This window comes from Equus caballus, chromosome 2 (assembly GCF_041296265.1).
Source record: "Equus caballus isolate H_3958 breed thoroughbred chromosome 2, TB-T2T, whole genome shotgun sequence".
Lineage (NCBI taxonomy): Eukaryota > Metazoa > Chordata > Mammalia > Perissodactyla > Equidae > Equus > Equus caballus.
The window spans coordinates 59,232,075-59,244,168 of NC_091685.1; the positions used below are offsets into that span (position 1 = coordinate 59,232,075).

The following is a 12,094-nucleotide window of genomic DNA, read 5'->3' on the forward strand; positions in this document are numbered from 1 at the left end:
CTTATTAGAACCCATCAGTGGTGCCCATTCCCCACAGGGACAAAGCCAAACATGAACTTTTTTATACTCAGTAGGATCTCTTCCTATTCCCTCAGGCACTTTTTGCTCCAACAGTACCAAAATACTACCAGCCATAAACTAGTGTGTTAAGATATATCTTACTCATTTCTTCTTACAGTTAATTCTTCATTGACTTCAATGTTCCTGCCTCCAGGAAGCTTTCCTTGCCCTTCTATGGGTAGCCTTTGACCTCTATGCCTAAATCTATCATAGCACTAAACACAGTATATTACGAGATACAGGTAGTACTCACTTTGCACAACTTCATGGTAACTGTTCTTGCCTATCTCCCTCACCAGACTGTGGCATCTCAAAGGAAATGACAGTATTTTCAACTGTGATCTCAGTGTCTTACATATAACATGTACTAATGAATGTATTAGAGTTAATGGAGGAACATCATGCAACAATTTAAAAAGTGAATGTGTCCTTTCTGTTCCCTGAAAAAGACAAAACAGTAGAACCTGGATTGAAGAAACAAGAAACCTGTGAGGTTCTCAATTCTGATGGATGAAATGCTCAATAATTAGATTCTAAAATTCTCTTCTGGTTGTTAGTCAATGCCTGTGTGTTCATTATAGAAATCTCTTTTCACTGAGATCATTCTATTATAAGAATGTGCTTCAGAATCCACAAAATGATGCATAATTTTAGTGGACCAGGAATAGGTTTTGTAGTAACAACCCCAGGGTTATTTCATAGGAATTGTATGTATACATGTATATATATATATGTATGTATGTATGTATACACACACATATATTACATGTATATTTCTCAACTGAAAGAAGACTCAGTGTATAAATTAGCTATGTAAGTGGGAAGGATTAAAGGATGTGACTAGGAGCTCAGATAACACTGAGATTAAATTCCACTCCTGCCACTTTCTTGATAAGCGACTTTGGGCAAGCTGCTTAATCTTCTTATACTATAAAATGAGGACAACTGAGTGTTAATTTTTTGATTCTTTTATCTTTTTAAGCCTGGTTTTTTTCATCTACAAAGTGGGAGTAAGATGGTATCTATCACACCATAGTCGTAAGCGTCCTAAGAACTAGTATGATAATAAGTATAGAGGACCTGGAACTTGGTAAGCACTCAATTAATATTAGCTATTTTATTACTCATACAGTCTGATATTGGGACATGCCAACTTAGCCTAACTACCGACCAGTGACAGCTTCTGAAGTTTCCTGGAAATTACATCCTTTGGGTTTTGAAGGCTTTCACCTCCTGCTGGTTGTTGGTGCTGATACAAATACCCTTGGGGATCTGAAAAACCTTGAGCTTGTATTATCATACATTCTTAGTTCAGGATACACAGTTCAAGCTCCCTGAGAGTACCGTTGTGTGAGAGCAGAATACAAAATTATTGCAAAAGAGAAGTTTATGTAATAATGGGAGTGGATTAGAAATTATTCCGCTGAACCACACATGTATGCAAGGGAAGAATAACATTCTCAATAAATTTTTGTCAACATAGCAAATATATACATTTATATTTATATACATTTATTATATACATAATAAAACATGTTTATCAAGGTACATTGAAACCGTTATCTCTTGGTAGCTTGTTGGGCTATAAGATATTGGAAATGTACTACTTTTGAGTGGGGAATGTGGAGAAGAAGGAAAGAGAAACAATAATCTATGATGAAGGAACCTTAGAGCCAGGAGGCAGCCAGAACTTCCGCCTGCTGTGCCATTGTCGCAGGACCAGGGCTTCAAGGTTGTGCAACACCTTTAGTAAACACTTCCTGAAGCAGAGACAAGAATGAACCTGGGAGTTCCATTCTGTCTCACTTGAGAGGAGGCAGGGACAGACAAAGCAGCGCACGTCTGTGGTCTGTTTGAGCAAGAAGGGTGGCGCCATGCTCCTGGGATCACCCAGCACATTACAAGGGCTACTTCTGACGGCCACTTTCCTCCTTTCTCCAGTTCCAGGTAGGTGTCTAACCTCCTTCAGGTTCTGTTTAATACATCAGTGAGCTGCTTGCTTTTCATCTTCTCCCAGTAGTTTTGTTCTTTTCTTTTTTTTTTGAACCAATGTTACTAACCAGTTGGACTGGTGTTAATCTGTTTTTAGGGGGCTGTGGCTGATGTAAACACTCAGTGTAGGGAAAGGCAGGGAAACATCTTGAATCAGTATTTACATGTCTGATCTTAGAATAGATAAAAATCAAATGGAGGATTTAATACTGCATTATTCAAATAATCAATATGACCTTTGAGTCAAAAAGTTGAATTCATCAAACCTCACTTTGTCATTTTTCGAGCAGTAGAGATGCAGCTGATCTGACTGGTTATCGCTGGGTAGAATGCTTCGGGAAACAGCTGCCATTATTATTGGGACCAGCTCAGCTCATTCTCTTCCTTTAGAAGGTTCATTTTTATATTTAGTCCTTTTATTACTGGTGATAATAAATATAATTAATTGGAAGCAAATAATTGACCAATTTCACATTTATAAATCGTTGTGATATTACTTGACCAAAACAATGTTGTTATTGGCTTAAGTTGATAATTTACTTCCATTTTGCTGGTTATATCAAACATTTAGGAATTCAAAAGCAGAGGAACTCTACTTCCTAAAAATAAATCCCATCTAGCATGTGACGTTTCTGGTAAATTCTCCAATTAGATTTTGGTTAAATTAGATCGGTTAACACATGTCCTTAGCTTATTTCTGTTTCTAGAGCTTATTTAAGTCAGCACGTTAGCTTCAGTGCCTGGGAATCCTTTCCTGGTAAACCTTTTCATGGGTTTTAGAATGCTTGCTGGGTCTTAGGAAGGGGAACAAGCTATCCACAAGAAGTATGGGGTTAGGGAGGGACAGATTCCCTTCCCTTGCATTCACTCAGTCCCTTGTCACTATAAATGATTTGCCTTGCTCCTGGTTTCTGATTTGTTTTCCAGACTTGTGAAAGTTTTACTTAATATCTTTAAGTATAGAACTGTGCTAGGCATTTAAGTTATTGATTTAAAATACCTATTCTTTGAGTCAAACTTAATATAAATCTTTTCTCCCTACATCCTTTAAAAATACCATCACCCAGACTCTTTGAGACCCTTCGCTTAGTTGAAACATAGGTTTGCTTGGGTACTTAGTTGCCATCCAACTAAGCTTGGGTACTGGCTTTATGCAATAGAGTGAAGATCAGGCTGGATCCATTAATAGAATCATGTAGCTAACACTGGAATCCACCCACATTACAGCCCTTTTAGTGAAACGGGGCATGCAAACTGATTCTGCTCCCCTCGTCTTTGCATTCACAACATGGCACCAAGAAATACAACTTCCTTGGAAGTCATGCCTAAAACTGTGACATCTCTAGGTACGTGGTGGTGGGAACAGAGGTTCTGAGGTGGCTCTTGTGAGAACGGAGGTGACAGACAGAAAGCTGCCATCCTTATCTTCCATCTTGAAGAAAGCTGCTCCCTCTTTCTATCTTCCATCTTGCATTTTCAAGTGTCTCCTTGGTCATTGAAATGCCCCTGATATTATTCCCACATGACTTTATTTCCTAGCCAGAACGTAAAAAGTAAAGCAATTTTCATTTTCCTATCCTTCCTTTTTTGTTTCTTTGCCCCCATCATCCAAAAAATAAATATGCACCCCTTGGAGCATGACTTTTACCCAGTCCCCATCTACCTGAAATAAAAGAATATGGTAAAATCAGGCCAACAGTTTGTAATAAGCCTCGCAATCCCCTGAGAAAAGTTTCTTAGGGGAGTTCATCATAGGAAAAGAAGAAAAATAAATATTAAAAGGATGCCACAGGTGTTCAGGGGTGAGGAAGTAAGTGCAGTGACAAAGGAGAAAGGTCTTAACTACGTTCCAGCAGAATATCCAGAGGAGGCAGTACTTTTTGAAATTATTTTATTTCAATTAGTAATTCTTACATGCCTTCGTAAGGTGAGCAGAAGACCCTAATAGTATATGTAATTTAATCTTAATAGTGAACATCATAGACTTAATTAGGCTGTGTTTTTTCCTCAGTATTCGTGCTTACTTTTACTACATGAAGTTTAAAATCTCCAGATAGTCTGAGGGGCAACAGAGAATCCCAGAAGTTAAGTCAGTGTTGTTGCATAAATTCTGATTCAGGGCTTACTGTCATGTGCCATGTATTCAGTTTGGAAAGACCTTGCTTTAAATAGTTTTGAAAAGATTTGAGCAAAAATGAAAATGTCAATACTATCTAAAAACTTGCTAACCTCCAAAATGGCCCCAACACATTAAAAAATAAGCAGCAATCCGGGCCAGCGCCTGTTATATTAATCTTGTCAATGACCTTTTACTTTTCTAAAACTAACAAACAGTAAAAAAAAATGATCTAATCCAAACCAAAATAACAGTTTTCTTTTTCCGCATCCAGTTTTGCTGGTCAAAACTAATGCGACATGTGAGTTCTGTGGCAGAGAGGAAACAGGGATTAAAATGAATGAGTGGAAACGTTGTGTCACAGCTTGCGTTTGGTAGCCCCACATGGCAGCTAGTTGAGTCTGTCCCACAGGCTTCAAAATAATTAGCCCGATGTTATTCAGCTGGGAGGAGGCTGCATCCTTTCCATCAAAATTAAGGATAAATGAGCCCAATAATATTTAGGTCTGCTGCATCTCTCTAACTGAGATTTGTTATAGCTCAAATCTCTTTCTTTCAGGGGACTTCTTGGTTTCAGAAAAATAAGGGCCATTAAGGGAAATTCTATCTGTTTTCCTTAGAGAATGTACTGTGTTGCAAGAGTTTGTGGAGCTGGAAATGCATTCATTTCAAACTCAAGAAAGTGAGAGGTTGCCAGAGGCTTTTAAAAAAATATTCCAGTTTATTTTATTTATGGATTTCCTTTTGTTGCCATTTGGAAGTGCTTGGCCATCTAACAGAGAGTTGGAAATAAATTTCGTCAATAATTTACATATTTCAACTCCATATTTAAGAGTCAGTTGGTAACTTCCAATTTCATGAAACAGAATTCAGATCCTGAAGAGAGGAGTGGAGACAAGTGTGTCTATCAGAGAAAATTTATGTTGGGTGCACTGGCCTGTTCCCTTCTCCCCACTTCTAAATGGGGTCTGTGTATGTATTTGTTATCACTTTCTGCTTTTATAAAAGGAGTCAGTTGGGTAGTTATTATTTTGTGACCTGAGGGCAGCCTGAAGGAATACTTCCTGTCAGAATAATGTGTGTTATGGATGCAAACCGTTCTTCAACAGCATTTTTGTAAGTTACTCTCGATGCCACCTTAATGCATGCAGGCCTCCTGTGCTCCATAAAAATGGGACTAATCGCACTGATTTGACATAATCCACCCCACGGCATGTGGGGCCTGGTGATTCGTTTGCTTGGAGTCACAGAGTTACAGGAGGCCTCAGGGAATTGTGTCAGTACCATCCGTTAATTTCCAGCAAGAGTAATTTCTTACATCTTGGCATCTTATTATTTTGAAATAATTACAATCATTATGAAAATGTTAACTTGATAGAAAACAATGATTGATTTAGTATTACTTTAGGCTTTTGAACTTCTGTTATAAATTGTTCTATAACTAATGTTATTATTTTTCTTTACCAAAAATTAATTAAATAGAAATAAAAGATGCCCAACAATTATCTCTGTAACAGCTAGAAGTAACTGAGGGACCTGTAATGTAGTTCTTGAGATGTGACTACGTAATGGGACTTATTTAATCACAACTCATTAGAACTTTATCCAAATGATCACCCCCCTTTCAAAGAGGTTATGGGGAATTCTGCATTCGTTTGCAGAAAATTGTAAACCGCTTAAACTGGCCTTAGAGATCACTTAATCTGCTCCCTTTTTTCAAACAATTAAAAAGCTCAAACTAAACCCAAAGTTAAGGTATTCTAGTGTTGATGCCATGGCTTTAAGTGTTTTTGAAATGTTTTTTAAAAGTAAATGTCAAGCCACTGAAAGAAAAGTTGTTTTTTCATTTTAACACCTCATTTTTGACCCAATGAGTTTTTAGCCAATTCAGCCACTTTCTATTCTTCAAAGTTAGATGTAAATGGCTCTTGACTGGCCAAATGAATTAAAGCCATCTACAAAAATAAAAGAAAATTATCGTAACCAACAATTTTCGAAAGTTTCTGCAGAAAACTTTTTTAAAAAAAAGTGTTTCGTTCTCTGGAGCATCATTGAGATGAGTGTACAGTCATCCAAAGTGACTAAGAAAAATTACTGCTTTTTTTGTTAAAAGATCAGGGGCTAGCCTATGTGGACCAATAAAAAAGAAAATAGAAAATTCAGTGTTTAGCTTTGGGAAAACTCTAAATTTGTCTCAGAAATAACTTCTAGAAGCAATGTTGGGATGAGAATTCAAAATGCAGATAAAAGGTTGGATGAGATAATTGTCCAGTTCTCTTTCAATATGACTACAGGTTCAAAAATTTCCCTTCCAGGCCAGTAATAAAATTCAAATTATCTGCTTCTCTAAGTTTTATTTTTTCCAGGCTTTGTATGCAAAGTGAAGGTTTACCTGTACGGCAAAAGCCAGCCCATTCTATACAGCTAGTATTGGAGCCTTGTCTTACTGTGTCTTAGTTTCTTGCATGAGTGTAAAACATTGCTATTGGAAAAATCCAAGAAAAATATATTAGAATCAGAAATGGCATACACTGGTTATTTCATTTTTTATAACACTGTAGTTTTCAGAGTGCTTTAATTCAATTATTCTGACACCGATAAGCTTCTTAGAGGATTAGTTTGGCCTCTGCCTTCCTGTTCCGGCTTTTACCTGTAGTGCTTGCTGTTCTGCAGGGGAGTCAAGATAGCAAAGAGAAGTCGGGAAATTCAAAAGAAATATTCTCACCAATTAAAGAGGCACTCGCAAACTTTCAGGGTGGAAATAATTGAAGATATAGGTTAAAGTAAAGATTTGAGAGGAAGAGTAGTTTCCAGATTTTGTCACTCTCTCCTGGAATCTATACTTTAATAACTTTCTGGCATAACTCAGTTAAAGCCCCTGTGTGTGGCATCTCTCATCAGAATGCAATAAGGAGGATCATTACTGAACAGCCTGTAATAGTTCAGCTCAGCAAAATCTTCTGTTACTTTTTTTTCCTCAGTAAATGCAATAAAAGAACTCCCTGGAGAAAAGTATGAAGTGGTTTATCCCAGAAGACTTCATCCTCTACAGAAAAGAAACGTCAAGGAGCCGGATCAACAGGTACAGCTTTGGATTTAACAAAGAATTTTGAAAATATATATATGTATGATATACATATAAATACATAACTCTATTTTATGTAGAAATATTTATACACATTTATATTTATACATATATACACACATTTGTGGTTGTTTTTTGACCTATCTTATCTTTATTAATCTTCACAATAACCAAACATTCTACTATTACCCTCATTTTGACGATTAAGCTTCTGACAGTTGAAATAAACTGTCCAAGGTCACACAGACAGTAAACTTTAATATTTTTATGGTAATTCATAATTTATTCGGTGTACTTCCAAGGAAATTTGATATAACTTATTTTATCTATGTGTGTATCTATCTAATCTGTCTACACATACACACATGCAAACAAAACCATTACCATTGAAACTGAAGTAGGAAATAAAATATTGTAGAGGAATGCATGCGTACCTGCATATTAAATTAGGATGGATTACTGTAATTGAACATGAAATCTACCTCTCTCTTTTCTAAATAGGCAGCTATTAAAGTTTGTATAATTCTTACTACTTAATGAAACAACACATTCTCAATCAAAAGAGGAAAGCTAAAACATGAGGATTCATTCAATGACAATTTATTAATTACCCTCACCCAGAAGTCTTCTGCTGGGAGCCAGAAAAATACAGATAAATGAGATATAAATAACAACTTACAGAAACCTTGTAAGAAGCAACTCCCTGGGAGCACATATTCCTGCTGAATAAGGTTCCTCATGGATTATTTCTTCTAACACAAACACATTTGTAACAGCAGAATCTGTAATGGACTCTGTTTCCCAAAATAATTACCATTCAACAAAATGTTTCTGCTAAATTTAAATGGGATCCAAACGCATTGGATTCCCCAAAAATAGGCTTGCCTCAAATGCTTTAGTAGTTGGCAGTCTCTTGAAAATGCCAGTTACCTTTTTTCACTGAATATTTTCAGGAAAATTTGAATACAGGTCCAGCGTTTTTAATCACAATTATGCAGCGATTTCATCACAACTGTAAAAATAAATTTAAGCTTTTGAATAATTTATTTTTATGAAAATCCACACAGTAGTTACTAGTTCATACTAGATGATCAGCCTTAATTACTGGAATGATTGAGTAGCACATTATTTATCACTACTCGGTTAACTGGCTGATACGATCCTTGTGTTTTCCTGATCCACAGTCAAAGTGTAAAGGATCTGAATTCAGGGAGCTTGTTTGTATTGTCATCTTAGCTTTGTTAATTCTCCCTGTGTAAATTTAGACGCACATAAACTTCAAATTCTGTCTTAAAGTTGAGATAATAGTTGTAATGCTTATCTTAATTGGTTGTTTTGAGATAACTTATGTGAAAAGCAATACAGGATGCAATTACTAACTCACTGTTCAAATTTACGCTACGACACTATCCTATATAACCCATCATGTTCCTCTTCTCACAACTAACTTTCCAGGCTCTTTGTGCTTAACATGATGGTTTATTAAGCCGTTCTGTTTTCTTTCTGTTTCTCAGCATAACCTCCTTTTTAGTCAGCCTTAGTATTCTCAAATCCTTTCTTAATAATAAGCTTGTTTCTCCCTCGATGTCCTTTCTTCTGGATCTCTTGCTACTTAAAAAGTTCTCTTTATATGCAACACCCAGCCGGTCTTGCATTCTTTGTGACACCAAGTCAGAATATTCGTATGTGTACTGGTAGATCCTTTTCCTGAAGTCGTGCTTCAGTCACGGTCAGTGTTACACTGTTTGGCTCTTGATATATATGTATTTTTTAAATATTGATTTTACCATAGTGATGTTGTGTATACGTGGGTGTGTATGTGTGTGTGTGTCTATAGGAGTGAATATAATCTTCTCTTCTGGCTTGAAACTCCCAAGATGAATAAAGAAAGTGTTTTCTAAGTCTTAAATATGTCTCTGCCATTCTTTCACCCTCTTCTCTCAACCCCTGTCCTGTGGAAGGCGTTCCATGAATTCTCATCGATTCAAAGGAATCCTTGCAAAACTCATCAATTTTATCTTTTAAAGGAAATGAAAACATTAAACCAAATCCCACAGAGGATTAAAGAAAAATTTGCCTAAATAATTTGATTATTTTAATGCTTTTTTATATGATGAATCTTATTCTTATTTTTGTGGTTTTATCTAGTGTATTTGCAAGTTTCCCATTGCTCCCTTTAGCTGTGGAGGGTAGACGATAACACGTTATTGGGCGTGATAAGTAATACGAGATGAGCACTGAATGCTTCCACATTGTCTCACAAGCACATATAGTTCAATCATGTTTACTTTTTTAGCATTCAAGTGACTTTGATGTCCTCTGGTGCTGGCTGTTTCCTTTGAAGTAGCCCATAGCAAATATGAGATTGAACCGTTAGAAGTAACTCCTGGCTAAAGAAACGTTCTAAAAGAATTCATCTGTTTTTTCCAGCTTGTGGTTCCCATGCTGTGCTATCTCAGAATCTCACCTCCTTTCTCGAGTCATTGATGCCTAGTTTCCATCCTTTCTTGTATCTCATGGACTCTACCATATGTAGAATATCCAGATTTAGCAAATAAAAATACAAGGTACCCACTTAAATTTGAATGTCAGGTGAACAGTGAATGTTTTTTAGTATAGGTATTCTCAAATATTGTATGGGACATGCTTATATTTAAAAAATTGTCCCTTGTTTATCTGACTCCTAATTTAACTGGTGTTCTGTACTTTATCAGGCTATCCTGCTATGTGGCTTTTTGTTGTCTCCCTGTGAGCATCTCAAATTCCAGCCCTTGGCCCATCTACACGTATAAGGCCCCATGCTGCTGCATATCTCATATTTCCGTCCTGCCCTGTCAGGGTTACTGAGTTCTGCCATATGACACTTGTCCTACAAGCATAGACTAGAAAAGCTAGTGACATGCTTATCTGCCACGCAGCAGGCACATTCTTTCTCCTGATATGGAATCTTCTCTTTGGGCTCAGGCACAGCTTATGACGAACAAGAACGCTGTCTTATAGGTATCAGCCAAGTTCTTAGAAGTTATCCTTGTGGTTTCTCTGTTGAGTCTATTGTTCTTCCTTGTGCTAATAACTGATTAGCAATTACTTGAAACACCAGAATTTATAATGTGGGTGACCAAGGGGATCTCTGTATCTCCATAGGCCTCAGTCTAGATTAATCATTTCTCAAGGTGAGGACGAGAAGGAGGACTCTTGTACTCATCATTATGCAACTGTGCCCTCTACTGGACCAGAGAACTGAGGCAATGGCATTACCTGGCAGCTGTGCCAGGAGCACGGCCACATCTTTTGACTTCATCGTGCCTAGCCACATTACATAAGATTCAAACTGGAATAAAATAACTCTTTGAAAAATTTTCTGGAGGGGGCACTAAAAGCTAGGGTAGAACCTTGAATGTTTTATTCTTGATTGTATTCCTAATTGTATTTTATATGCATGGCATAAAGGGAACTGAATAAATGTTTGTTGAATAAGTGAGCAAATGAAGAAGTGAACAAATTGACAAATGCATGAATGAATATAATTGGAGTACATTACCCATATATCTGCATAAATATGTCTTCAACTAATACTTAATCAAGGTCTCCATGTTGGGAGCTTATGTTCTAGAGGCAGTCACTATTCTTCCTAGGATTTGGCCTCAAGATCACTCACTTCCTTAGAGGCCAAAACTGTCCTGCTCTTGGCCCATGAGATACAACATCTGGCAGCACGATGCCTCCCCTACATTGGGAGCAATTTCAGGCCTTAGCTAGGTCCACCAGGATTTCTAGAGGCTTCAGATTACTCTATATTATGGTAACAGTTCTACTACTATAATCGAGAACCTCCCTGGGACTTCTAGGGTTTACTTTGCTATTTCCTGTGTGCCCATGAGCATCATCTTTACTTTACAGATCTGATCCCTTCATAAGACCATCTAGGACTGTGGCCTTCCCAATTCACCCACTAAACCTTTACCCGTGGTGCTTTTTCCTGGAGGAAAATTTTATTTATATATCCCTGTGACCAGACAATCTTATTCAACGGACTCCAAATCATTTCTTTCTAATGGATAGTCTCCAAAGCAAGGTGTATCTTTCCTCTGCTAACCCAGAGTTCAGAACCCAAATAGAGTACAAATAGTGCACACTTCTTCTTAGTAGGCATTGCTCTCTTCAGCAGTACTTGAGCAGTACAGTTATAACATCACCCAGTGCACTATCTTTCATAGAGACTCTGGTTTTCTTCCTCGCTGTTTCCTTTCATCCGTAACCTCTATGCTAGGGTCAGCTAAATCTCCCCCTCCAAAAACAAAGATCTTTTCTAAAATAACCTCCAAACAATGTTTTAGGTGAAGATCCACTGAAAATCCATTGCTGACAGGAAACAGATGACTGGAAGTCTCTTCTGGTTAGAAGGTCCTATCTAGTATCCTCCTCACATTTCCATTCTGTCTGGCCTTTCTTAAATCTGAACAAGAAGTGGTTACAGTGATTCCCTGTGACTTTATTGTCAACCCTCAAGGTTTTTGCAGCTCTGTTATTCGTGACAATGAACTGAATTGCAGCAGCCTCTCCTCATGTAAGCCATAGTATAGGATATTTAGAGCCTGGGATTTTTGACACCATAGAAAACTCCAATAACTAAGTTAAAGAGAAATGGACCAAAATAACTGACCTTGGAGATGGCAAGTCCCTGAACAATGCCTGTGACTCAGTGACTCAAACTTGCTGTTGTCCTTCAATGAGCTCAGGTACTGTTCTGGCCAGGGGAGGGAGGAGAGATGGAAAGTTTGGCCTTAGGTGCAACACAGCAGAGGAAAGAGCACTCAGTCCATGAGATGTGGGTCTCACTC

General features: G+C 37.4%; 1 protein-coding gene across 6 annotated transcripts in view; it reads left to right on the forward strand.

Moving 5' to 3' along the window:
• The first annotated feature begins 1,712 nt into the window (after positions 1-1,712).
• ADAM28 (ADAM metallopeptidase domain 28) overlaps positions 1,713-12,094 on the forward strand; it is a 72,814-nt gene continuing 62,432 nt past the window's right edge. For 3 of the 6 annotated variants that reach the window (XR_011434337.1, XR_011434344.1, XM_070256201.1), the window contains exons 1-2: positions 1,805-2,007; positions 7,150-7,250. Coding sequence is in view for 3 of the 6 variants with exons in the window: in XM_070256201.1 (XP_070112302.1) it covers positions 1,935-2,007; positions 7,150-7,250 (174 nt within the window). In the remaining 3 variants the exon portion in view is untranslated. Of the gene's footprint in view, positions 2,008-7,149; positions 7,251-12,094 lie in introns of all 6 variants that reach the window. The other 3 variants (XM_023636172.2, XM_023636173.2, XM_070256196.1) reach the window with 3 other exon arrangements.